We start from the raw sequence: 26,442 nt of genomic DNA on the forward strand, positions 1-26,442 counted from the left end.
TAGACCGCAGGCCTTCAGCATGCAATTTGCATGCTCCGCAGGCGTAAGTACTGCTTGAAAAAACACAGTTAAGAAATAGATAATGCAACTGGATTTTCATGGATTATTTTTTAGTGTCAAGCTGCAAGGCTCCTGCACAGAAAGGAGACATCTGCTTTCTCGGCAGTTTGAGATGGGCTGCGATAATACTCTGGAGTACTGTTATACAATGATGCATCAACTGCATTTTCTTCGCACAAGCCATGAAGAATGCGCAGAAATTAAATAAGACCAGGAAAGTGATCAGAGGGCTTCAAGACCTCTTTAATGTTACTCTCCTCTCCAAGCATATACACACTATCAAACTGGCTAGGCGTGTAGTTGGCTATGTAGATGTGGGCAGCAGCCACATGAAAATGATGAGAAGCAACACTGATGTAGAAACACAATAAGTGGACTTGTATAGTCTCAAAGATGGAGAACAATATTTTGCAGTCAACAGATCATGTGAGTGTGTCTTCAGACCGGATGTACTCTCCCACATCAGCCTGGTGAAAAACAACTATGGTCATGGGGTCGGCACGTCTGCACTCTTGCGTGGACTTGGCAGCCACACCAAAACCCTGAAAGAGCAAAGCTGATTATGCATGTTTTCATTCCAAGTATAGTAATAATGCAACAAAAAAGTGACACTAATGGCTCACTGCCAGCAATACAAATAAAGCAAGTCATATTGACAGATGTGTCAAATTCTGCACTTTTTCAGCGTTGCAGTACATAAGTAAAAAATTCAGGCATATTACAGACGCTGCTCCTTCTATTTCCTAGCCTCGCATGCTGCATGCAAAAACTCCAGAGTAATAGTGCCTCGTTTGTTACCATAATGGACTAATGCACTCGTTACAACTAGTAATCGCATCACTATGAACACATTTCAATACGGGCAACAGCATCTTGCTTCTTTGTAGACAAGCAACATCTCAGTGGTTTTCATTTTCAAAAATGAATAATCAAAGGAAAGCTATGGTAACGTCAGGTGGCTGTCTGAATAATAGCTACTTCAATTAAAGATTTGCTCTACATCGTGAAATTCTCCTATATACACTGAAGCTGGAGAGCTAATATGCATTAACTGCACCAGGAAAGATGCTACAAGCCTAAGCATGGAAAATTGTTGGCGCATTTTGGTGCCGGATTCAATATTTACAAATATCTCACAACAGAATACGCAAATTAATACACTAGCCAATGATAACTATAACTAGCCATAGCTGAAGTGAACGGCGGTTAGTAAGCTGCTTCACAGGCTACACAAAGCTTTGCAACAGTAGTTTAGAGGCTGGCAAGTGTCGGAATAGCAGAAAATAATAACATTAATAGCTCTGCAATGACTGTACATTTACACAGCCACACACACCACAACATTGAATTAGATGGTTATAACGACACATAGGGTATGTTTACAATGAGAAACTGATGAGATGAATAGCTCACCACAGGAATGTCGCTCATGGAGTAGACAACAACACCGTCGTAAGTATTTGTGTTCTCTGTGATCCTCGCCAGACCGGACTTCAACACATGGTGGCCATACAAGAACTGCTGCTCAGCACTTGGCTTCAGCCAGACCTTTTGCTGCAAATTTTTTTCCCATGTTACTGCTGTCGATACATGAATGAACACGACAACTAAAAGCAGAAAATAAAGGAACATGTCATCGCCTCAATATATATATATATATATATATATATATATATATATATATATATATATATATATATATATATATATATATATATATATATATATATATATATAAAAATGGTGCGTTGATATTTAAAAAAGTTCACAAATGCAACCCAAAGCAGCCCTCCACAACTCTTCATCGACTTGCCTTCGCGTATGGAGCGAGGTAGTCCAAAGCAGTGATGTGCAGGTGAAATTTGCCCGACTTTGTGAACTTCCCGAAGCACGTTCCCATGCTGATGAGGTTCTCCCGTGCTACGTTGCTGGCCACCTTCATAATCTTTTCACTGCGAAAGAAAATAACAATGCGGTGTCTAGTACGTGAGCTACAGAGGTTACGCGCAGATTCACCGGTGCTGACACCAACGTCCGTCCTTCCTTACCTCACGTAATACACTCGATCTTTATGCAGCCTGAAGCAGTAAGTTCCATCTGGTCTGTCGATGAGAAGCTTGACATTTTCGGATATGCTACGAAAGAAAGGTAAAAAAAAAGTATGTCACCAAGGTTTCTGATGTGTGGTTGGACACCGACTACAAACTAAGCATTACTAGCACGTGAAACATCTTTGTTAACTCAGTAAGAAATACCACACAACTTGAGGACGGCACTCACTACTTTGACAGCTTATCAAAAAATGTCCGGGTTTCCTCGTTTGTAAGGGGGCGCATTTTAAATGACACACATATACGACTGGCACAACACAACACACGTGCACTAGAATTCACCACAGCGCACCGGCTACATGTGACTTGGCTTCTCTCGGCTTGTATGCTGATATTTTGTTGCGCGTTTTGTCGTTATAGCATTTTCATAACTCCCGATTACAAAAAAATTTATATATATAGTTTTTTATTATACACAACGTGCTTTATAAAATTTAAACATAATTTTGTAAACATTTCAAGCATTCAGAAATTACCATTCAGCATTTTAGGAAACATACGAGCCAACTGGAACCAGAGTCGTGCTACAGCCGCACCGAGACCGGCGTGGTTATTAAATGCCCAGTGACGTGCTGACGGAGTTTTTTCCGCGCTGCTAGCTCCCAACCAAGAAATAAGTTCATGACAGCATTGGTGAGTATTTGCGAACCTTTATTCGCATTCAGTCACTTGAGTTGGAGCATATTTGAGCAAATAATGCGCTAAGAGTGGGAAGGAGCTATTATCAACCTTGATGAACGACGTTACAGTTGCCGATCCATGGTTGACTTAGTAGGCCCCCTGAAAACGTTCAGCAAAGGAATGGCGCATAAAAATGACGGCAAAAGAATGAAAGAACTTGTTGTCTTGTTGTGCCATTGAAGAACGGGTATTCTGCTGCAGCAGTCCTCGAGTTTCCTTTCCTCTTTAAGTTTCTAAATAGTTTCGGTTGTTGCCATGACATCAGTGATAGTCGTGACAGAAAGTTGCAAACATAACTCGAGTTGTGTATCCTTGTTCACGTTTATTAGAAGTTAAATATGCATTCATTTTCATCTGTTTTTCAGATATGGCAAGGGCTCAACTCGCACGTTTTGCAGGGCGAGCGCTTCTGTGTTTCGGGTCAAGAAATGTTGCGTCATTGCAAGGTACACCCGGCTGTCACTTCGCCTTTTGCTTGGCTGAGCATTTTGGAGCGTTTTGAAAGTAATCTTGGCATTTCCTTGGTGATATTTGCATATAGGTCTGTAAAAAAGTCAAAAAGTTAACAAGGGAGGGGAAAGCCTCAGGGTCTTGCCACAGGTGGGGACAATGGCCAGTACCCCCCTGTGTAGTACCCCCCTTGTTCAGCTTGTGAGTGTCAAGAAACTACCTGCCAATCCTCTCCCTACCATGTAAAAAATACTGTTACGTAAACACTTCTGAAACTGAGAGGTACACTTTTTAAACATCAAGTCAACAAGCCACTTGGCTGTCATTTCATTTATTTATTCGTTGGGCATTACAGAGAGTAGTGGGGGTGTGAGGAAAAAATAAGCAAAGGGGCACAACAAATACTTATACGTAGAGTACTTGCCAACTAAGGTCATATAGCTTAAACTTGGAGTTACAGTACTTGTCAACTAAGATCAGACTTGGAGTTGACATGGCCAATGGTGGAGACTGTGTAGACAGACAGCTAGTGTTAGTCCATTCTTGTTATGAAGGGATCGTGATATGCGTTAGTTGAGTAGTGTGAAGTTTGAACATTCACTCGCCTTTGGTGCCATATGATGTGTAGCTGGGAGGGGTGAATCGGTTCAAATGTTTTGTGCCCTCTCTCTCTGAGCATTTATGCAATAAAAATTTTCACTTCTACCTGGCCGTTTGTGTTCAAGAACAAATATCTCTAAAGAAATCTGGTCATTCTTCACTTGGGTATAAAATCATTCCTTATGTTGTGGCTAAAGAGGTTGCGTGTATATTTCTGAGCCTGGCAACCTCTAAAAGCTGCCTCTCTGTTCTCACTGCAACAGAGAGGTTAGCACTACTGCTTTGCACTATTTGTGGTGCAGTAATTTTTCCGATGTGGATAATTGTTAGTGCAGCATGGCTACTTTCGGTTCGAAAAACATGGCCGCATGAGTAGCAGTCATTCTTATTGTTTAACGTTGCCTCTAGGTGACCCAACAAGAGTGCACATGCTGCGGTCAGTAAGAAGTCCGTTCTCGTGGCCCTCTGCTTACACAGCTTCCCGTGGCTTGTCTTCACTGCCTGTGAAGACAAGACTCGCAAGAAAGAAGCCCACTCCCGAGCCTCCTGTGGTTAGTGCTTGATTATTCCTCTTGCCTCAGGTGGCAGGAATGCAAAGATGTCTTGCACTCCTGCGGTTTGCACAGCTGTGTTAAGTAGTGACCTACAAAACACTGCAGGCACCAGCCCCTTTCAAGAAAAAAATGCTCTGAAGAACGCCCATAGTCCATGATTAGCAAAGCAGTTGCGTTTCATGTTCATTGTGATACGACAGTTGTATTCTGAGAGTTCATTTCTATTTATGTGGGGTATGTGCTTTTCATGAGTGCAATATTCAATGCTGTACATTGTTATTTTGCCGTAATTACGATTACTTCTTTTTCCATTTTGCAAAGAGCTCTAAATTTAACGGGAGACTGTACAGATACTAAGTTGAAGATGAGACGGCCAAGCATCATCTCTTGATTGCAGTGCTTTCACCTTTCTTGTTGGCGTATTGTCTTAACTAACATCGTCTGTACGCTTTCTTCCTTTGCGCCTTGAAGAGTTCCCTGACAGCCGTGGCATACAGCACAGCCGAAGAATATGACCTGACGTCCATCTTGAAGTCATTAGAGAAGCAAGGCCTGTACAAGGAGAAAATACTCTCTGAAGATTTGACTGATGTCCTTTACGCTTCTGCCATGTACCAAGTGAATGAGGAGCCGAGAGAGATTTTCATCTTTAGGTGAGCCAGGTATGCCACCTTTGAGCCGTGTAGTGAACTGGAGCATTAATAGCATTTCAAGTCTTATACTGTATTAAACTGTGCTATAAATACTATAATACCTGTGAGACCTATTGCAGCATTTGAAAGTATTTGTAATATCCTTTGCTTATCTTGCTATTTTGTGCACTGCTTCGATGCAGTCGAGGCTACACATTCTTACTGAAATAGGTGCCTGTGAAGTATTTGCATCGAACAGATTAAGCTTGATGTAATGAGCATTGACATCCTGAATTGCTACAGTTATTAAGCACCATTGCTTGTTTGCACATGCAACATTAACGTAATGCTTCCTTTTCTGCTTTTAGGGAAGGATCAGTTGTCTTTTGGAATTTCCCAGAAATAGAGGTAATTTTATGAATTTACATAAAATTTCACATAGGGAACCCAAGGCAGCTGCTTATTTTTTTTACTCCAATATAAGCACCATATTAACAGAGTTACCCTTTCTTTACTTGTACATTAATCATTGAAAATGCAGAGCAAACATTTTATGATTTGAAGCAAATTTAAAACATCTAAAAATACATATTTTTCACAGGTTTGTTTGTCAAGGGGGTGCGGCTAAATTTTATGATAGCATAGTGCAGCTAGTCTTGGTCTTCTGTTTACCTTAATTTTTGAGATTATGTAGACAGTGGCTGCTGTGGTAATGACGCACATTGCATACTTTCGATCCAAGTTTCACCGTCTGCATTATTCATTGTTGCTGAAATCGTTTCTTAGCAGTGCATGTCACAGTTATTCCTTTATGGTGAAATCCTTTGTTTAGCAAATGTTTAATGCTTGCATGGTCGCTTTCAGAGGAAAGCTGTGCTGCAGTTTCTGAAGCCCCATGAGGAGCACTCTTACAGTCCTTCACTTGTCAATCAAGAGGTTGAAGCTTTGGAATTTGTATACCACGAGTGAGTTTTGCTTTCTCTCTTTCTGTGTTCCATAAAAAGCAGGCAGAAGTGAAAAAGCCTTGCTGAATATAGAATGTAACGTCATCGCCTGCTACATATTTTCTGATGGAAAATGCCACCTTGGGAGAACGTAACTATAGCACTGAACGCATGATATTCTGTTGTCATGCGATAAGAAGCGTGTCCGCAGAGAATCTGAACATTTCCAGAAATGGTGAAAAGGGAAAGTGTTGACTTCCAGTGTGTTGAAACCTCTTGGCCTAACTAAAACATTGGGCCTAACTTCACTTGCAACACGACATAAAATTGCACGCTTGTGTCTTGTTCACAAAATATTTCATTATGAGACCTTTCGCTACAAGTTACTTCTTCCCCCTTCATATATTTCACGCCGCACAGATCACATACATAAGGTAGGCATTTCTACATGCAAAACTAAAACATTCTCGAATTCTTTTATTCCTCGCACATCATATGACTGGAACCACCTTCCTTCTTCAGTTGCCACAATTCCTGACCCTGTATTGTTTCGGACTGCTGTTACCGCTTCTATTGAATGATATATTGTGTTTATCACTTATTCTGACTTATCTATGTTTTGACAATTTATTGTTCTCTGCTGTTGTTTGTATTTTCAGTGTTATTATGTATTATCCATTCCCCTCTGTAATGCTGTGCCCTGAGGGTAAAATAAATAAATAAATATCAGGATAGAGAGGTTTGAATGCTGCCAAACCCATACAGTAGAATCTAGATCATAGGAATCTCACAGGTTCATGAAAGATATCCGAATCATCTGAAATTTGTATCATCCAGTATGAACAAAATTCGCATGGATAACTTGTGCAAAATCTGTTTTCGATTGACTGGGTTTACTTACAGCCTCGCACCACTGCTCACTGCTTACTGTGCATACTGCATGACTAGCGTTCACGGCGTCACTCACTACTCACGGTGCACATCGTGCGACTGGTTATCCCGGTGTTGGCAATGTACAGCGAGTACGGTCGCGGCTCGCGCGTTAATGGCATCCGCAGTAGGATGGGAGATTGTTCCTAACATACAAACTTATGCCGTTGCATGGAATGCACTCTGGCCAGGGAATTTTATGAATTCGTATCATTCCGAAGTTCATATCAGCCAGGATCGTATCATCGAGATTTTACTTGCATCCTTTTTTTTTTTATGTATCCCGACCGCAGCAGCTGCATTCCAGTGGGAGTGAAATGCAAAAATGCCTATTTACTATGCGACATCGGTGCACATTAAAAGAGCTCTACATGTCTCTGGATAAATTTTGTGGCCCAGATGCAGACTTTTAATGTTTAACACCTCACATGTAACACCAGTCTTTACTTTTTCACACTCTTTCTTCAGGAACAAGACGAGATTCCATGACGGCAACATCTTTCTAAGCACAGAAGGTGAAAGTGACTTGGAGAAATATACCTTTTCAAGTGGACTTGCTCTGTCTGGTGAGGATTGCAACCTAACCTGTTGTTCCAAATCACAAATGCACAATCTACAAGTCTAGAAATGCTTTGCGCTTTACCTTAACAGAGCTCGTATTATTTAGAAATAGTTTGCAAAACAACCATAGCTGGCCTCTTGGTTACCTCAATGAGCACTGTTCTTATGAGGGTTAGTCTGATCTGTGTTAGGGGAAAGTTTGAGTACCTGAATGAAAATAACTGCGAAGAAAAATCATGCTAGTAATCATGGCTACGAAACATAAATGGAATTTCCAACATAAATGAAGAAAACAACTCAAATGGGGTATATGTGAAAATAATGTTCTAGATCTCTGGCAGAAGGATCAAGCAGTCAAGTGTGCTTTTTGTGGTCTTTCCGATCATTGGGGAAAAAAAAATACGCTAGACGCTGACTCCCAAACTTCTTTTTGTTGCAGTAAAACTGGCCATCTGGGAGGCCTCCTTGGATAGCTACGTGGACAGTATAGAAGGCATCATTGAGGTGAGAAGCATTTGACAAAGACACGAAGCTGGCTTACTTACTTGCTATGGGCTTGCATTTTACCAAATTATGAGGGAGGGTTTATTTGTCCACTTGAAGGTGGTTCTTTATCCTTGAGAAGTATTGTCCAGGTTACTTTATGATTTTTCCTAAAAGGTGCTTTTTTTTTTTCTAATCTGATTGTATTTGGCTTCATCTGGTTTGCATGAAAATGTGCGATTTCAGGTTTGTGTGGATGGTATTAAATGACGTCAAGGTTTATTTGTTTTAATTGATAAATATAGCAAACAGTTTTGCATGCACTTTCATTGGTGTTGGTAGTTGGGCTTAAAAGAACAATGGTAGTGGTGTTGGATATTTGGTGACAAGTAACGCTTGCTTTGATTGCTGACCCACGAGTGGAGTAATAGAGTGAATGAGGCTGCAGAGTTTGATTCTGGAAATAAAGTCAGTGTGTTTTGTGTCCACATTGGTTATCTCCCATCTAATGATCATGCAGTCTATTCTTCTCCTGCAGTTCATTCCATCACTTGCTCGATTTATGTTATACCTATAAGGATGTGCTTTTTTGTTGCTTGAAAAGTGTGTAGGCTCTGGTGGCTTTAGTAATGAATGAATTGTTATTTGTCCATGTTCTAGCACTTGCTTACCTTGCATTACTCTTTTTATCAGGACATGAAGGAGGGGAGAACAATCAGGATGACCAGGGAGCAGGTTTTCCGAAAGACTGGAGAGCTGTTCTCACTGAGGTCAGTAACCAAGGATGTTCTCTCATCTGATTCCAATTTTGGAGCACATGCTTGAATATTAAACCAGAACATGACTGGAATAGGTCTCAGAGTCTCTTTATTCAGATTATATCAAGCCTAATGTCAGTTCAGAAAAAAAAAACGTACATTGCTGTGGAAAGGTGCCACAGTAATCTGCATGCCATAGTGTCCTAAATTTCATTGCGTGTGCTTTCCATGGAAAGCCACTGGTAATGTCTTGGTCATTGCTCATGATGCAGTTGTGTATAAGTAAGTACTAGCCTACAGAAACAGCACTGGTATCTAGGAAAAGTTACAAGCTACTCTACCGGAAAATAAAGGGCGGTACAATTAACTACGTACTTAGTAGTTAATACCTAGGTGCAAAAGAGTATGCCTACGTGCTAAACGTGCGAACTTTTTTGGCAGGCACCTGATCAATCTCAGCTCCGACCTTTTGGACACTCCCGACTTCTACTGGGACCGACCAACTCTGGAAAGTCTCTACTTGAAAGTCATCAAGTACATGAACATTAACAGACGAACAAAGGTATGTTGTACAGTCATTATTGCAGTGTGAATGAGGAAGGGATAAAAATAAGATGCTTGCGAACTTTTTCATACTCAGGCTCACAGTGCTGTCATATACATTCCACTAGGAATACTAGTTTGGAACAAAGCAGATATATCAAATGTCTGTAGGGCTGCACCAGGCAAGACATCTAGAAGCACTGCTGCCCATTACATTGACATATATGTAATGATTTTAAGCTATATTTCTGCAGTTTGATTAGCAGCAAGCAGCTCCAACAGCTGAAGACCCTGTGTTGTGATACCATTATAGTACAGTTTTGTTCACAGGAATTAGTATGTACTTATACTCAAGGTGAAAAATTGGTGCATTAGCATTTATTTGCTAGTGCTTTCATAGCAAGCTTGCTTATACCAGTCCTTCGATGCTCTGCTTATACTTACAGTGACCTGAATGCATGTCTCAACTAAGTATTCTTTCTCCTTTATCACTGGTTAAAAGCACTCGTATTTCATGGCTGTTACATTATGTGCCCTAGTTTGCTTATAGTATCGTTACCTGTTTGGATCATGTTGTTGCCGGCATCCAAAAAATGTGAATTTTGAAGCTGTCATAGCATGTCAGAGCAAAGAAATGAGCATCTTTATTGCTTACTTTTCATGTTTCTGCCCTTTTTTTAGTTTAATCAACTTGGCTGGCTCATTTGCCTTTGTGGAGGGTGGCTTGGCTTGGAAATTGTGGGAGTCTTCAGCCTCTGATTTACACTCATGTCTGGTAGCACTCCTGAATGGAGTGCGGCCTCCTCATACAATTTTAGTGCATGCAAGCGTTAATGGCAGAAAACTTTTTGATGTCATCAAAGCAAGCAGTGCGGACAAAATTGTAATCGGGAGACGGGCAGTAAAAGCCTTTGATCTTGGCATCCCTAGTAAAGACCTGCATCTGATAACCCTTGCAGGTCATGAACGAGAAGCTAACACATTGCTGTGAGTTGATGGACCTCCTGAGTCATCATCTGGAGGATAAGCACCATGTTCGGCTGGAGGTCATGATCATTGTGCTCATTATGGTTGAGGTGAGGCACACTTTTCCCGCTTTATTTCCTTTGTGCAAAGCTCGAGACGCATTGTAGGGGAAATTGCCTGTGTAATCGGTGAAGCAGCAGCATATGCTGCGATAGCTCGCTTTTATGCAGAAACCTCAGTTCAGCATTCAAATTTGAGGTTTAAAAGACAGCAGATACTATGATTGTAAAGCTGGAATTCAAAGACCAAAGGCATCGTAACAGTGCGCTAACATGTAATATTGATATTGATGAGCAGCTGCAAACAGGAACAAAATAAAGTGTGGAACTGAGTGGGCTTTATAATACCTGGCAATTGCTGTTCATGTACTAATGATTACATGAAATTAACAAAGTGCTTTGCAGAGCTTTAGTGCTGCTTGGTTTTTCACCATTGTTTATAAGCCAATGTGGAGTGTGGCTTTAGCTGGAACATCGGCGGTCATCATGAGCATTTCTCACCTGTGTTTGCACGTTTCTTTTTTGTCTCTGCAGGTGCTGTTTGAGTGCCTCCACTATGCTGCCAAATTTGTGTAGGAGCCTTTTACGTAACCCTAGAAGTCTTAATTGTGCCTATACCTATAACCTTCCCGAATTGAGTGCAGTTTCAGTGGTCGCTCGGTAACTTTTAGGTGGTTGTACATTTCCTTTATTTTTTGGAGCCTTTTCTCCTAATTTTTATTTTCCTTTTGTAGGTTCTTTTCGTGTACGTAAATGATAGCCAGAAAAATGCCACCTCAGCATGTCTTTATTATGCTGAATTTTAGAGTGGCTTGTGTTTTGTTTTTTTTACAAAACTGTGTGAGAGTGTAGTGGACAGGTTTGCTGGATGGTGTCTCAATGAACACAAATCAAGCGGTGTTTTTTGCAGGTGCCTTTTTAGCTCAGAGCCTTGATTCTAAAGCTGTGCAGTCTCACCTATACAGCACTTTATATGAACTTTATTTACGTGTGGCGTAGTTTTCAACCATTAGGACGTTAAAACAAAGGAAAGTGTAAAAAACCTACAACTTGTACCGTTTGTTACAAAAGTTTAAAGCCCATTCATTTGAACAGCGCTGTGGACTCTAAACTTTTGCAACAGATGGTACATGTTGTGTGGACCTTGTTGCTTTTTTTTATTTTACATGCTTTTCAGTTTAAACTGTGCTTTCCATGGTTTCAGCAAATTCACGTAACAAGGTCCTCTTTATCTCTAGTGAAGATACCTGGTTATTTTGGTGTGTAGTGTTGTGTAGTGCATTGCTGGCAGTGCATGAATATTTGTAGCATGCTTTTTTTTTGCTGCTACTGCTGCTTAAATTCTGGTTTTCTTGTTGAGCAACTTTTGTCAATGTGAACTTCGTTTGTCGCGCATTATGCAAACATTTTCTTTATTGCATTTTTACATGTGGTGTGCAAGCATTGTTAATTATGCACTTTTCCACAACTCCTTAGGCCTGCATCCAGCACCAAGAGTGGGCAAAGTAAGGATTCGCTTTATTTTGCATTCCTTTGAGCTTGCAGACAGCACCTTTTTGTACCGGATGTTGTTTTAAAGGTCGCGCTGTAGTGGCCTCCAATAAAGGTTATGTGAGAATGTTACACAAGTTTTATTGTTGAGTATAAGTATGTATACAACACACAGGATTCTGACAAGCTGCCTCATAAATGCGTTTCAAGCGCGAGTATTACTACTAAAGCCAGCATGTTAGTTGCCACGTGTAAAATACATTGCTACTCTGCTCATTATAACGCAGGTACAACATAATGCTCAATACAGCAATGCATGCAGTGGAGCAAGCAGCCTTCAGTTTAAAAACCCTGCCACAATGTGCTATGCACATATTATTTATCACATCAACTCTAATAACTTGGCTGCCAAGGCTCAGTTTGTACAAATATAAAAACTTTGGCTAGTTAGTAGACTGGCTACATCGTCAGGATATTTCCCCAAAAGGGGTAAAAAGGCTTACTATTGCTTCGCAAAAGCGCAAGCAACAGCAGTGCTTATGATTAAAACATGCCCCATGGGTGAACCCAAATGCTATGAAATTGTTGCCATGAGCTTGTTCAGCAACAAGTGCATACACTTGTGCAGTTTTTTTTTTTTTTGCTGATGTTAGCTTCGGCCTGCAAAGCTCTACTGATAAAAAGCGTTGAAGCAGTATCGAATATTTGGACAGTGCACACAATTATAGCAGGCTTAGCCTACAAGCTCTGTCTTCAAGATATCTGAATGAGGACATGGGTCTAGCTTGCATTGTTCAAGTAAATAGTAGTTTACGGCAAGGTTACGTAAATAATATCAAGATGCTGCTGCCTCGACGGGACACCTACGAAAATGCGCAGGAGAAATGCATCCTTGACATCGTAGACGTGGGTCGATCAAGGCGGCTTTGGCGTACTTTGCAAATGCTACAACAGCTAGCTACAGTGCTGTGTTCTCTAGGACTTGTCAGGCTGTCGCTTGGCTGGACGCTTGCTGATCTTTTCAGCCACGGCATTCAGCTCCCCGATGCCCGTCTCGATCTCCTTCAGTTCCTCTCTGAGCTTCCTAGCAGGTGTTCCCAATGCACGTCTGCAAGAAAGAAGAGAAAGTGAGGTGTATTACTTGATGTTATGCTTACTAAAGCAGTGGCGTTTGATACAGAATTATAGCATTTACAAAAACAACTGACGTAATAGGCAGTTGGGTTAAGTGCCACTGAACCATTTGGAACCTGTTTCCATTAGAACTGCAGTATCTACTCCCAAGATATGCTTTGCAAGATGTGCATTAGGCTTATGTCTAAAATGCTGTTGAACTCGAGACGACCAGACTCATGCCTGTGACTGGTAGGAAAACCATGTCCACCCCCACCTCAGTCATCTCGTGCAAGTCCACTCACGTTTTGGGCGTTCGGCGATTTGGTGTCTTGCGCTGAGGTGTGGCAGGGCTGGGTGTTTCGATGCCAAAGGGGGAGTACAACCTCACAGGTGTCTGGCACCCGAGAGGCGAGTAGGAACCTGGTGGGAGCCTGTATTTGGTACGGCTTCGGCCTCCCTGTAGACACCTCTGCAAGTATAGCATTTTCATGTGGAGGTGGTGACAAGCAGTCCTAAAGACAGACTCGGAAGCAAGCTCAAAAACCTTATGCCGAATGAAACCTTGCAGCAGGAGCAGCAACATCATCAGTTAGCACTGCGTGAGCCGGATTGCTGTGCATTGTTTATGCATGACCTAGAACTCTCCAGGGCTTTCAAACAAAAGGTTAAAAAACGCAGAAAAATGGCTTCATGTGAGCCATAAATAGGTGCACATTCAAAACAAAGTAAGACCACATCAAACATGGTCGTTAGTACTTGATGTCGGTGGAGTACGTCTTCAAAGGAGCACTGCAGAGGCTTTTTAACTTGCTTCTACCAGTTCCAGTGTATCTTCTAGAGGCTTGTGTACTGTGCGATGTCAGTGCACGTTAAAGAACCCCAGGTAGTCGGAATTTCCGGAGCCCTCCACTACGGCGTCTCTCATAGCCTTAGTTGCTTTGGGACGTTGAACCCCATAAACCAAACCAAACCAAACCAGTGTATCTTTATCAAAGAGCTCATGGCTGCACAGTACAGTTCCATGTTGAGGATTAGGATAACAAGAGCACTAGCATTCAAGCCTACCATTAGTATAGACACCTAATTTTGGTGGCACGTCTTCTTTGCAGTGATGGTTAAGAAATTACTGTGCATGGATCACCATGTAGTATTTGCCTATGAGTGCTAAATAATTTATAATTGAATTTTTTCTCTCATGCTGTTTTGGTTTCAAGAGTTATGTGGCGTGACATTTCAGTATAGGTCACACGAGGCACGGCAGTATAATCCCAGGAGAAATACAATTTGAGTACAACATCAGACAAAAAGGATCAGGAAGCTCCAGGTAACAACATAGGGCATTATGAGGGCGAAGGAAGAAATCAGAAAAGGTCCCAGAGATATACAGGTATGACAACAGGAAGGAAAAAAAAAAACAGCGTCTTTCGCGTGACTGAAGTAATATATACTAGAAGAGATTCTGCTAGAGGCATAGCAACAGCAAATAATAACCATAATACTACCCTATGCTTTCCTTCAGTTTCAAAGGCTGTTGACTTTTCCCAGAGAGCGAGGCCCATGACCCCTCTCACCCTCTCTCTCGGGAGGGAAAGTTCAACCGGTCTTCTGTCTGGCTCCTTTGTTCGGTTCCCTTCACACTACGGGGAACTTAACATCCCCTTCCCATCCCCCCACCCCCTTCCTCCCGAGTCTCTCCGTTCGTCGGCACGCGTTCTATCAGGTTCTATGCGTACCCTCGCCACTGTACCCTCGCACAGACACACTACCTGTTGGCTTCTTCGTGGTCTGCACATGGCCTTTCGTACTAAGCGTCCTTCTGCCTATTTTTATTTTGTTCTTTTACTCCCGCACTTCGTCAGTTTTTATAATTTTTTTTTGCTCGTTTCATTTCCAATTAAATTATCGTATAAGCTTCAATGCATATTGTGATTGACACTCAGGTTGCGGACAGAAGCAGTTTCTTGCAGTGCCTGGCTGCCGGGAGTTGCTTTTCCCACGTATGCCGGTGGTTTTTTTGTGCCTTAAAAAACTTGCGCACGAAAAAATGTAAATAAAAAGAAGCGACACATGATGTGATGTAATGCGACGCCTCGGGCCAACGCCCTACAACGGTCGAAACACGTTGTTGGCGGAGTCGCGTGTACCAGAAGCTAAATCGGCCTCTCCGAGGCTATCGCACAACAATTAGCATGAAACAATGCTAAGCGAAGACGCAACTCACGTTTGAGATGTTTTCTACGGCGGACTTAACGCTTGCCAAGGTTTGACGTGCCGTACTTCGGACCTCTCTGAAAGCGCAGTACGCCGTTCCAATGGACTTGTTAATCTTAGCACGGTTCTCACTTCGGAGTTTTCTAAAGTTTTCGCGAGATTTCTCTCGCAAATTCCTTCGCGCAGTCCGCGCGTTGCTGGCACTTTGGGAAGACATAACTTCGAAAAACGCGCTAGCCGCCAATAACCGGCCTCACCCTCAACCGACTCTCAAAACCCGAAACGCGCGCTGCAAAGGCAAGAAAAGTCGCAGAAAAGTTGGAAACCAAAACCTAAATATATGTCGCATTTTACTGAACTTCTTATTGTTTTGTATTTAATTGTTTTATGCGACTAATGAAATTTAACTTACTTTTGATGCGCGACCTTGTGAGCAAATCAAGCAGCAGTGCACATTTGTTTCGTTAGATGCTTTAGATGATGGCGTCCGGTGGTTACGCGTTGGAAGGTATGAGATTGCATTCATTTCTTGCGGCCGGCGTCGAATTGATTGTGTTGCCTCGTTATTTAATACATATCGTGTTACCAGCTTCCCATCGGGTGTACATTTCTCTTGCTCTAGAGCTAAAAGCGATGGGCTGACAGGAGCCGTCAGTCATCGCACACAGCCACGGCATACGTGGTTGGTCGCTAATGTGTGTTGGCAGCGAAAGCGTTGACAGCGAAAAGGAGGCCGCGAAACCTTGCTCCTTAATTGCTTTAGATAGAGACGTTGCACATTTCGAGTTGGGTCGCCATTCAGCGACCGACGCTTCCGCGATGTGCTCAAACGCTTGTGATAGTTTCCGCGTTTTGACGTCTGGCGGTATGGGCTCATAGTAAGCACTTTCTCTGGTGTTCGTGATTAATTTCATTTTCTTTGTTCTTGTTGAAAGAATGACTCCTTAGTCGCAGCACCTGGGAGTTAGTTAATGGTTCGTTTGTTGATTGTTGGGTCTTACCAGTTTCCTCGTTTCGATTGGTTGTTGTGACATTGAACTGGAATATCCAAACTTGCTTGTTTTGCGGTTCTTACTGTGAAGTTCATAATGTTGTTCTGCGTGGATTGACAGCCCAACCCGTAAGATCATTCGTCTGTGTAGTTGCAACGGAATTAATTCCGCATCTGTGGACCGTTGCTATTTCCCCATGCCATTTGCAAATCGCGGAACTGGCAAGTGGCGCTTATCTGGCTCAAGTATGAGGATTGAATGCTAAGCAATGTTTTCCACGTTGATGGAAAAAATAAAAAAAGCGCGCAAGAATCCGGAACAGTCAGGTTTGTTCGAGCAGCGTTTCATGCGACGTTTGCCCTTCCTCGTGCTACTTTCTTTTAAATTTGCTTCATAATCTTATGAGAGCAACCAAGGATTGTTGTTAATTGCGAATGTATTTTGGCGCAAGTGGCCGAATTTGACTTCACCGCCGTGAACATTGGAGTGCTGCCTCATGTAGTGAATTTTTTTATGGCTAGATTGTTTGTTTTGATTCGCAAAATGCAGCAAACTCTAAACTGACTGGCGCAGCCTCGTCATTCTAATAGTTGGTAGCAGTGGTAGAGAGATCTCACTTGCATATAAAAAAAAATGTTGCTTATGGTGCAAATCTTTCACCCCATAAAAGTTTTCAGTTCTCGTTATCTTTGATGAGTTCGTCTATTTCCTTTTCTTTTTCTTTTTGCAGATTTACGAAAACAAGCACGTCAGCTTGAAAATGAAATTGACCTCAAGCTTGTCTCATTCAGCAAGCTCGGCACTGGCTTTGGCTCCAGAGAGCTCAGGACTGAGAGGTGAGGAGGTGGTGGCATTCATCTCTTCCTTTCTTTTTTTCCACCTGCTCGATAAAAAATCTTGAGACAATAGATAAGCGTTTAAATGCGTTCAGTTATTGACCTAGGCGATGTCGGTGACAGTTCTATTTTTCCTCTTCTTCGCTATTGCTAGCGTGCTGGAAGGTACAGGGTTAAAATGAGTGCAATACTTGCAGCGTTCACAATGCTGTGCAGACTCTAGGCCATTGTGTGGTCTTTCTTTTGTTTTTTTTCATCACTTTTTCCGACAATGTGCTCTTGAATGTACTCGTCATTTGCCCTTCTTGTACAAGTAAACTGGCCAGCGGTTTCGTTGACACAACAGATGCCTCTTTAGTGCCTGAGATGCCTTTAGAGATGGCGAAATGACAAGTGGGGCTCTTTTGGAGGGAGATGGTTATAAAAATCCAGACTCTTGAGCTGTTGCCACTTTTGTGTAAAATAAGGCTGCAAAGCTATTGAGTATGACCAGTAATGATTTGCAAAAGTTTGCAGTTGCTGCACATGAAGAGGGTGTTGAATCAAATGGGAAGGATCATTTGTAGCGACGCTGTAAGCCATACTGCATCGTTATAGGTGTTATCGCACAGTCTGATGTAGTGATTTTTTATAATAGTACTTATTGTACAGCCGGAGATGTCCACATTCTTTTCATGCTGCAGTTCTTTTGCCCTTTTACTTTTTCTGCACCTTAACTGTGAGTCGTTATCTACCAGCGCTCTTGAAATCGGAGATCTGTTGTGGTGTGCTGTTAACATGTTTGTTACTTCTCGCTACAGGAGCTTGAGGCAGCAAGTATGGTGTTTGTTGTTGACATTTGTCATCTATTGCTTTTAAATTGTGTTGGAAACTGCCTGAACACATATATATTTCTTTTTCTGGCCTGTATAGCCATGACACTGCCCCATTGCTTGGCAGGGACCACATGTTTGAGACAATGACCCTGGAAATAGAGCAGCTGCTAACCAAGGTAAGCACTTGCCAGCTTTCTTAGTTTTTTTTTTCCCACCTTGCAGCAAAGTGCACTTGTGCATGCTTGTCTCTCGTGTGCACTATCAGAGACAAATGATTGTGGACCGTGGTAAATGTAAAACAGTTTCATTCTCTATCAGGCTAAGTATGCAGGCGATAAAACTAACTTTTTGTGAAACCACTTCGCAAGGCTGAGCTTCAATTTAGAAATTCCGGTTCATATTCAGTGAAAGATTGAACTGGATTGAGTTAGTGCTGCATGAATCCCCATTCAGTTCAACATTCACTCTTACGGTAACGGAATGCTGGCTGCTGTCTTCTTCGAATTTTTTTCTTACTGTTTTGAGCTGGGAGCAGGAATGCACAGTGCATTTCTGTTAAAGGAGTATAGACACCTAATTCTGGTGGCATGTTTTACTCTCTACAATGATGTGGAAGACACTGCTATGCATGAATCAGTATGTGGTATTTCCCTAGGGCCGCTAAGTGATTTGTAATAGAATTTTTTTGTCATGTTGTTTCAGTTTCAACAGCTGAACGATGGCTGTGATGTGAAAGTTTGGTTCTATGTCGCGTGAGGCATGGAAAAACGTCGATATAATCGCTGCTTTATCGTTTTAATTCACTGCAGTGCTAAAGCCAGCCTTCCTCAGGAGACGGAATGACAATGAATGCAGGTGCAGCGATTATATTGCAGTTTTTTCATGTCTCACGTGACCTATGACCATATTTTGACGTAACACTCCTCGGTCAGCTGTTGAAACTTAAACAGAAACAACACGAGAAGGAAATTGGATTACAAAATATTTAGCGGCCTAAAGAGAATACCACGTGGTAATCTATGCATAATAATTAGGGGTGTGCGAATATCAAATTTTTCGAATACGAATACTTGGTTCCGAATATCGAATCGAATATCGAATAATCAAGGACAGACGTATTTAACCAATACAAAACATTTATTTGAGCACCCAAGAACATCACAGTTCAACTATCAGTGATGAAATGAGCACATAAGGTGTGTGTGGCTGCACAAAAAGTATCAAAGTCTCGAACATTGTTCTTAGAAGAGTGGAAATATTAGAGAAGATGGCTAGTACACAGCATTGATCGAGGCTAGCTTGCCATAAGCACAAAAGCGCGTTGCTGGGATGAACATAAAAGGTTGTCGTGAAGGAAAACCGGCTGCTCCACATGGTCAGGCAGAAGTAGTTCCCTTCTAGCTGAAACGACTTGTCCAGCCTCAGAAAATACCCTCTCAATTGGCACTCAACTGGCACGTGTTGCGAGGTATTTAGTGCTCAGCTCTGACTATACCAGCTTCGCAGGTATAGCCACAAAGAAGCTCACCAGCGCAGTCAGCTACTGCATGGCCCAACGTTACGCATTGCTCTGGGCGCCGCCATGTTGTTATGTCGCTGTCGATAGGACTTGCGGACCGAAATGAACGCCGGTGCTCGCAATAGAATATTCGGCTAGACACGAATATTCGCGTCGTGTCGAATATTCGAAACAACACGATTACTTGGATTTCGAATCGAATACGAATACTAAAAATATAATATTCGAATTATATTCGAAAATATTGAATATTCGCACACCCCTAATAATAATGTCTTACGCAATATTACAAACAAGAAAAACAACGCAGCAGAAGTTCAGCTGAGGTTCTGCTCTACTGATGAGCTTGAGAAGCCCTGCCTCATACTCATCATCATCACACCACCTCTCACAATGTTCCAAAGCTGCCGCGGTGGCTCAGTGGCTATGGTGCTCGGCTGCTGACCCAAAAGACTCAGGTTCAATCCCGGTCATGGCAGCTGAATTTCGATGGAGGCGACATTCTAGAGGCTCGAGTACTGTGCGATGTCAGTGCATGTTGAAGAACCCCAGGTGGTCGAAATTTCCTGAGCCCTTCACTACGGTGTCCCTCATAGCCTGAATCGCTTTGGGGTGTTAAACCCCATAAGCCAAACTAAGCCGGGTGTTAAACCCCATAAACCAAACCAAACCAGTCTCACGGTGTTCCTCCTTGTCACGTGATACCGTCCTTCCAGCTGGGCGAGGTGAACGACCAGATGAACCAGGTGCAGGCGGCGAGCGGGGGAGCGCCCAGTGCCACGGTGCTGCACACGCTGCAGCGCCACCGCGACATCCTGCAGGACTACGCCCGCGAGTTCCACAAGACACGCACCAACGTCCAGGCCCACCGAGAGCGGGACCTGCTGCTGGGATCCGTGCGCAGGGACATTGAGTAGGTGCTTCACCCCCGTGCCTTGTGCGTGTGCACATATTCGCTTTCTTGATGGTTTCACTTTTTTTATACATATACGTGGATTGTCTGTATGCTTTGACAGCATGTGTTCGTATCAAGGGTGCCTACACAATCATTCATTCTTGTCATGGCAGCCATGTGCAACTGAACAGTACAGAAGGTTTTTACATTCCTAAGTAGAGAAAGAGGTCCCATAGTGAACCACTGTACGGGGCCTGAGGTGTAAGATGGCAGCAACAATAAAATAGCACACACTTGTGTGGAATGCCTAATACTGTTAAGCATAGAAGCAGGTGCAGTAGTGACATTAAGGAGAACATGGAGTGGAATACGAAAAATAATTTTTTTATGTACCAGGTCTTTCAGCATAGGTGAACCAGAATTTTTAAGAATAGACTTTTTGAGGTGTGAAGGCGGCTTCTGGAGCACAATTCCTGTGTTGTGGGACTTCAGAAAACAGGGAAATAATGTTATCTAGTTGGCCACTTGGCAAATTTCTGGTTATTATTTTTGTTATTATTACAGTTAAACACTTGGTTGCAATTGGGATTTGTGGCCAGTCGTTAGTAATAGCCATATCAGTTTTAGAATTGTGAAAAATTGATTACCCTTGGTGCTGTAGATCGCCAAAGTTTGGTTATTTTGACTAGTTGGTTGCTATGCCTGCATGCTTTTCGAAAGTGCGTGTACTTTGGCACGATGTAGCAAAAATTTGTTAGACCACAGCGCCGAGGGCAATCGCGTTTTTAAAATGCTAAAAAATGATATGGGTACTGCTAATGTCCAGCTACAAATCTCTATTGCAACCAGGTGTCTATCTGTAATAGTTAAAAAGTTGTATCAGGAAATTATCAAAATATTTAATTGGCTAACTAGTTAACTTTGTTCACCTGTTTTCTGATGTCCGCCAGTGCAGGAATTACTGTGCCACAGAAGCCGCCTTCATTCCTCAGAAAGCCTGTTTTTTTTAAAATTCTGGTTCACTTTTGCCAAAACAACTGGTATATGGAAGTTAATGGCAATGCTGTAGGTGAGACTGCTTGAAGGGAGTCACAGGCCATCTACAGAGTGAACAGTATTCAGCAGTGGGAGTTCTGAACTTACAGCAAATATTTTAGGTCTGGCAGTTGCATAAAAGGCAGAGGAGAAGCATGTGCGAGCCTTGCTTGCTTTTGAAGCTATGTGCGACTCCTTATGATAACATTTATGAACGTGCAAGAGTCAAGTGTGAGCTCACAGGCCCCTTCCTGTCTTTCTTTGTCACTTTGCAGAACATTTGACTTCACCTTTACTTTTACCTTTCGTCAAACTGTGGAGCAGATTGATGTTTCTCTCGGTAACGTGTTGGCTGTTTTCTTTGCTTCAGCTCCTATAAGAATTCCTCCAGCCTGAACCGGCGGTCAGAAGGTTACCTGAAGGAACATGAGCATATCAAAAAGTAGGTGTTCATGTTACTGTTTTATTTGTTTGTTTTTCTCCTTTTTTATCTATTCAGTTATAGCTAAAAAAATTTTTTGCACTCTTTTCATTTCAGTTCAGACCGTCTCGTGCATGAGCAGATAAAGTGAGTAGAACTGTTTGTGGAGGCTTTTTTTGAACCCTCATCTGAGTAGGGCTCGTTGGCAGCATATGCTTAAAGGGGTCATGGCACCGTTTTTCAGGCTCAAGCTGTTTATTGCATTTTGTTCACTATGCATCTCCGAACAACTGGGCACAATATGAGCCTATTTGGTAAAGTGAATATTTGTATTTGAATTTTTAAAAGTTCTGTACTGCGTGTAGTCAGGCAGCACTGGTGCGCTCGCGATCCATGATGACATAAACTGATGGTCACGTGCTTGCTCGCGACTCAACTGAGCACTGTGTGCAGTGAACGTAGTGGAGTTGGCCGTTCATTGTTTTGGGGGGAGGTGCAGGGGGGGGGGGGGCAAAGGCAACAAAGGCCTGTGTCCTTCCCTTTTCTGTCCAGCTTCTGCGCAGTCTCGGCAACCTCACCACAATGTACCACGGCTGGACTCGGGTGGGCGCGCTTTGCGCCGCACCAACCATGTATGGGGCAACATTGCAGCAGATGATGGCGCTATTGGTTTATGACGTCACTCAGGCTGCTTCAATATGGCCGTCATTGCCAGGGAGAGAGGCTTAGAGCCGATAACTTTAGACAGCAATTTCTAGCTCAAATGCACGTGTAGAGCCCTACTTCTTTTTTTTTAGTATGCATAACAACATCGTGGCTAGTACCTGTAGCATAAAAACACGATTTGTTGGTAAAAATCTGGCTTATATCCCGAGTAAAAAAATTTGAGTCATTTGCTCTCAGAACGGTTACATGTGCAGTGCTGATTTCTTCAGATTTCTTTACACAGAAGAGAAATAGTTCAGGACACATAGGGTATTTTGTTGCGGGTCACGAATTGTTGTTAATTTCACAAACAAGCTGGGCATGCCAGCTAGGCCACAAAAAGGAAATGTTTACCAAGTTGCCATGTTTCCTTCCTGCTTGCTTCCAGTATCTTTGCTCTGCTTCTATTAGCGTCTGCATGTATTGCATTATCGTGTCCATTTTAGACCTAGCAGACCTCTGTGTATACCTAGAGGGTCCATGCAACGGTTTTCAAGTTGGCTATAAAATGCGTCATTACGCAGAGTAAAGGCTCTTGAGTGTTCATGTCGCCGTGTACATGTCCTACAAAGGGAGCTGATAACTTACGAATAATTTTTTCAATTTTCTTTCCTCCGCCTTACGGTGACGCCTGGTACCAGCCTGTCACGTGAATTGTTTCTTTTAACTTCATAAGGCGTCTGTGACGTTAACAGTGAGCGGTTGTCATTGAAACAAAAGAACTGCAGCATTGTGTTTGTTGACAGAGTAGGCAAAATGGGCGGCATGCATGGCCGGCTGAAGACCTTGCACCCTTCCACTTTCCGCCTTATTGTTGTACCTTTGCGGGAAAGCAAGCAGCAGAAAACAAAAACAACCGAGCTTTGTTGGCCTAGTGGTGTTTTCATGGGCGGAGCTGGGTTCAGGCCTCTAATCTTTTCTTTTTTCTAGCTTGCTCGATGTTAGGTATTGAGAGGGAATAGGCAGAGGGCTGTTTTTTAATCACCAATATCTCTGTTACTACATAAGCAAGGTTGAAAATATTTAGGGAGGGTGTTGAGCAATTCAACAGTTGTCATTATTTCATCTTTTCTTACCCTCAGCGAAAACTATTGCAGGGACCCATAACTGCAAAAGCATAACAGTTGCCATTTGCTATGCATGAAGCGAGAGCCGGTGCTTGGTACATTAATACCAGTCCTAGTTCTCGAGCCCACCAAACCAGCTTGTAAGAGGCACTGTCTGAGCTCATCCAGAAGTGAAGCCTTCCTTGCCTTGAATTTTTAGGGTCAAAAGTGAAAGAAGGCTGAAAGCAGTTAAATCACTTTAATTTTATGGAGGTAGCCTTTTGGTAGAAATGTGGCTTCGCCAGTTTTTTTTTTTTCACTTGCTTAGGATTTGGAAATTGGAAAAAGTGGGGTTTACTCAGAAATAAAGGATGCAATGCACATTGGACATAGTGGTTGCAGAATAAAGAATCAACCATTACTGAACATTTTTATTGGCAGGGCAGTCTTGCCATGCTAGAACAAATTTTCTGGCAAATATCAGTTGCATTTCCTGTGTTGTGAACAAGCGTAGGTACAAGTGGAGGCTCTGACATCGCATTCCATAAGTCCATGTGTTAATGTCACTAAATTATACAGCTTACAGTTGTCAGTCATATAGGTGCTTCATGCTGACTTGTATTTGGCACAAAGGTGCTTCGTATTTATTTGCTAATGTTCTTGCCAAATAAATGCACCACCTACACCATAGGAGGGCTGCATCACCACTGTTGGGGCTTGCGTGCGACGTCTGGCCTACTTCTTTTTTTTCAGTATTGCCATGCGAACAAAGGATGAGCTGTTGAGTCAGCGCAACGCCCTGAAGGCCATTCAGACCAAGATGACCACTCTGGCCAGTATCCTTTGGCTGCATTTTGCATTTCATTCTTGTGTTTTTCTGCTGTGTGCTGCGTATGAGTGTTAACAGCATGATTAAGCCTTTTGTAGTCAGCTATGATTTTATTGAAGGAGCAAGCACACTAGTTATCGTTTCATAAGCTTCGCTGCCAGCCTTCCTTGTTCACTAGTGTTGGTTGGGAGGGGTAACTTATAAGTTTATATCAGCTAAACAGTGTTTGATTTCAACTTTAAAACTGTTGAACCTGAGTTTTGTCGAACTGCTGAACATGTCAAAATTGTTCTTATTGCGATGTCGTTCCTGGCTACTTTAGTGCATGCGTGCGTGTGCACGAGAGAGAGAGAGAGAGAGAGAGAAAAGTAGAAGAGACTGTTGTGCAGTATAGCAAACAAGGGAAGGGGATGAGGGGCTCGTTATAAATATGACAGAAGCCAACAGCCACAGGAACCAAGGGTCACAGGGGATTTTTTTTTAAAGTTATTTATTTTGTGGTGTTGATCAATTTAGAATAATACTGAATATGTTATCGTTTAAAGATAACTGATTAGAAAAGCAGAAGAAAAAACAACCACCTGCCGCCGGTGGGATCCGAACCCACGACCTATGTATGTATGTAAGAATCACAGAGCCTGAAAATGCAATGCTGCTACTGCTTTAAAACTGAAGATCTAGTAGTCGCAAGGTGCTAATGAGAACTGCAATAGTACTTACTATGCTTTTCTGTTGGAAATGTAATGACAGCATTTGCGACTTATCTTGCAGCTGAATTAGTCATTGCCTTTTCTGAAATAGCCTCGATCAACGAATAAACAGGCACAACATAAGACGGGGATGAGAGAGAGAAGGCACAAAGCACTGTGGTAACCTCAACTGCATTTTCAAGGTGTTGTGTTCCTTCTGTCTCTTCTCCTTGTCTTTTGTTACACTGTTCTTTCACTGAACATAAGCCGGTCCCTAGCCCAAACCTTCACTTTCGCTGGCCTGATGAGCCCTCTACTGTAGTATACTATGATGACTTCTAATTAGTATCGATGGCACTTTTTATTTTACGTTTATCATCACTTACCAACAGCATCAGCTTGATGCTATTGGTTTAGCCTGTTGTTTGCTAAGCTGTGGCAGTTTTGCTGAATTTCTGTGTGGGAAGTGCTTAGGCACGCAACAAAGGTTCCAAAGAGCAAAGTTAATTAAACCATCACACTAAGAAAAGTGCTCATCTAATGTTTGTCAAGTTGGCAATGTGCGACAGAGCAATGCAGCTGCAGGAGTTTCCCAGGGAATGAATTCAATTAAATTTTTTGGTCTGCTCCAGTTCATTCTTAACCTAGTCTCACACAGACAAGGACAAAAGAAGGAACACAACATGCATGTATGTGTTCTTTGTCCTTGTCTTTTTTTGTGCAAGTATGTTCAGGTAGTTTATAGCGGAGGTCCCGTACCCAAGACCAAATTGTTTTGCACAGAGCCAGATGGCTTTAAACGGGCCTGATGGAGTGGGTAGGAATTCTTTCTGCGACAGCAGTGCTTCCTTAACAGCACCGACGACCGCTTTCCCATGATCAACAGCCTAGTGCAGAGGATCAACCTGCGCAAGCGGAGGGACTCCATCATCCTGGGCCTCGTCATTGGGACCTGCACAGTGCTGCTGTTGCTGTACATTACCCGCTGAGGCTGTTGTGGCTGCTGCTGCTACTGTTGTCCTGCTGTCAGCCGCATCTGGCTCCTCTCTTCGCGCGCGTCCAAACCCGTGCTAGAAACTTTTGTGCGTTTTTAATGAAAACAAAGGTCGTGGTTGATTCCCCATCCATGTTGGTTGTAAAATATGTATGTTATATTGACCTGTACATAGTGGACCTTTATGCTGCCGGGGGAAAAAAGAAATAAAACAAAAGACATTGCACAGCTGTAACTCACGTTTGTTTTCTAAGTGGGAATAAAGTATTTTGAATGATAAATTGCGTTTGTATCTTTTTATACATATTCGTCCTTGCATGATGTTTGGAAGAGAGCATATTGGGCATCGAGGATGAGTTTAGTTCCTCGTGGTTAGCATAGATTATGAGAAGATTCGTGTCACCGTTTTTCTAAGCAATGCAAATTGCGCAAATGAACCCCCCCCCCCCCCCCCCTCCAGGCGCTAAACCTGTCCTTGTTGGTTAGTGTGAAGCGAAATTAGGTGATAGTACACTC

General features: G+C 42.5%; 4 protein-coding genes across 6 annotated transcripts; 2 read left to right on the top strand and 2 right to left on the bottom strand.

Moving 5' to 3' along the window:
• Positions 1–282: 282 nt before the first annotated feature.
• LOC149364272 (60S ribosome subunit biogenesis protein NIP7 homolog) lies at positions 283–2,476 on the bottom strand. The gene is made up of 5 exons (XM_089570065.1): positions 2,341–2,476; positions 2,109–2,195; positions 1,874–2,012; positions 1,474–1,614; positions 283–602 (listed from the first exon to the last, which is right to left on the bottom strand). Exons 1-5 carry the CDS (start codon positions 2,394–2,396, stop codon positions 483–485), a joined length of 543 nt encoding a protein of 180 aa, XP_089426191.1. The 5' UTR covers positions 2,397–2,476; the 3' UTR covers positions 283–482.
• Positions 2,477–2,705: 229 nt separating this feature from the next.
• On the top strand, positions 2,706–11,869 carry LOC149364273 (required for meiotic nuclear division protein 1 homolog). Its single transcript, XM_089574213.1, has 13 exons — positions 2,706–2,804; positions 3,218–3,298; positions 4,311–4,453; positions 4,928–5,109; positions 5,457–5,496; positions 5,953–6,053; positions 7,431–7,528; positions 7,963–8,027; positions 8,700–8,776; positions 9,206–9,326; positions 10,267–10,383; positions 10,867–10,904; positions 11,809–11,869. Exons 2-13 carry the CDS (start codon positions 3,220–3,222, stop codon positions 11,867–11,869), a joined length of 1,122 nt encoding a protein of 373 aa, XP_089430339.1. The 5' UTR covers positions 2,706–2,804; positions 3,218–3,219.
• Positions 11,870–11,948: 79 nt separating this feature from the next.
• LOC149364274 (uncharacterized) lies at positions 11,949–15,410 on the bottom strand. The gene is made up of 3 exons (XM_089574221.1): positions 15,161–15,410; positions 13,242–13,408; positions 11,949–12,931 (listed from the first exon to the last, which is right to left on the bottom strand). Exons 1-3 carry the CDS (start codon positions 15,365–15,367, stop codon positions 12,799–12,801), a joined length of 507 nt encoding a protein of 168 aa, XP_089430347.1. The 5' UTR covers positions 15,368–15,410; the 3' UTR covers positions 11,949–12,798.
• A 159-nt stretch (positions 15,411–15,569) lies between these two features.
• Gos28 (golgi SNAP receptor complex member Gos28) lies at positions 15,570–26,207 on the top strand. Of its 3 annotated transcripts, none has more exons than XM_089574214.1 (8): positions 15,570–15,658; positions 16,873–16,978; positions 17,891–17,969; positions 20,029–20,225; positions 21,613–21,684; positions 21,781–21,810; positions 24,168–24,250; positions 25,797–26,207. In XM_089574214.1, exons 1-8 carry the CDS (start codon positions 15,628–15,630, stop codon positions 25,919–25,921), a joined length of 723 nt encoding a protein of 240 aa, XP_089430340.1. In that variant the 5' UTR covers positions 15,570–15,627; the 3' UTR covers positions 25,922–26,207. The 3 variants fall into 3 exon arrangements, with proteins under 3 accessions (XP_089430340.1, XP_089430342.1, XP_089430341.1); XM_089574216.1 differs by having other exon boundaries at positions 25,819–26,207; XM_089574215.1 differs by having other exon boundaries at positions 17,918–17,969.
• Positions 26,208–26,442: the final 235 nt, after the last annotated feature.

The sequence above is a fragment of the Amblyomma mixtum genome, chromosome 2 (genome assembly GCF_055824585.1).
Source record: "Amblyomma mixtum isolate Tamu chromosome 2, ASM5582458v1, whole genome shotgun sequence".
Classification (NCBI taxonomy): Eukaryota; Metazoa; Arthropoda; class Arachnida; order Ixodida; family Ixodidae; genus Amblyomma; species Amblyomma mixtum.

Bases quoted from the DNA above. Each gene is read 5' to 3' on its own strand.
- Gos28 (XM_089574214.1), top strand. From the start codon at position 15,628: ATGATGGCGTCCGGTGGTTACGCGTTGGAAG. The intron at 16,979-17,890 runs GTGAGGAGGTGG...TGGCCTGTATAG, and splicing joins AGAGAGCTCAGGACTGAGAG to CCATGACACTGCCCCATTGC. The intron at 20,226-21,612 runs GTAGGTGCTTCA...TCTTTGCTTCAG, and splicing joins TCCGTGCGCAGGGACATTGA to CTCCTATAAGAATTCCTCCA.
- LOC149364273 (XM_089574213.1), top strand. From the start codon at position 3,220: ATGGCAAGGGCTCAACTCGCACGTTTTGCAGGGCGAGCGCTTCTGTGT. The intron at 8,777-9,205 runs GTCAGTAACCAA...CTTTTTTGGCAG, and splicing joins GGAGAGCTGTTCTCACTGAG to GCACCTGATCAATCTCAGCT. The intron at 9,327-10,266 runs GTATGTTGTACA...TAACCCTTGCAG, and splicing joins ACATTAACAGACGAACAAAG to GTCATGAACGAGAAGCTAAC.
- LOC149364272 (XM_089570065.1), bottom strand. From the start codon at position 2,396: ATGCGCCCCCTTACAAACGAGGAAACCCGGACATTTTTTGATAAGCTG. The intron at 2,196-2,340 runs GTGAGTGCCGTC...TTTCTTTCGTAG, and splicing joins TTTGATAAGCTGTCAAAGTA to CATATCCGAAAATGTCAAGC. The intron at 1,615-1,873 runs GCAAGTCGATGA...AAAAATTTGCAG, and splicing joins ACCTCGCTCCATACGCGAAG to CAAAAGGTCTGGCTGAAGCC.
- LOC149364274 (XM_089574221.1), bottom strand. From the start codon at position 15,367: ATGTCTTCCCAAAGTGCCAGCAACGCGCGGACTGCGCGAAGGAATTTG. The intron at 13,409-15,160 runs GTGAGTTGCGTC...CTATACTTGCAG, and splicing joins CCGTAGAAAACATCTCAAAC to AGGTGTCTACAGGGAGGCCG. The intron at 12,932-13,241 runs GTGAGTGGACTT...TCTTTCTTGCAG, and splicing joins AATCGCCGAACGCCCAAAAC to ACGTGCATTGGGAACACCTG.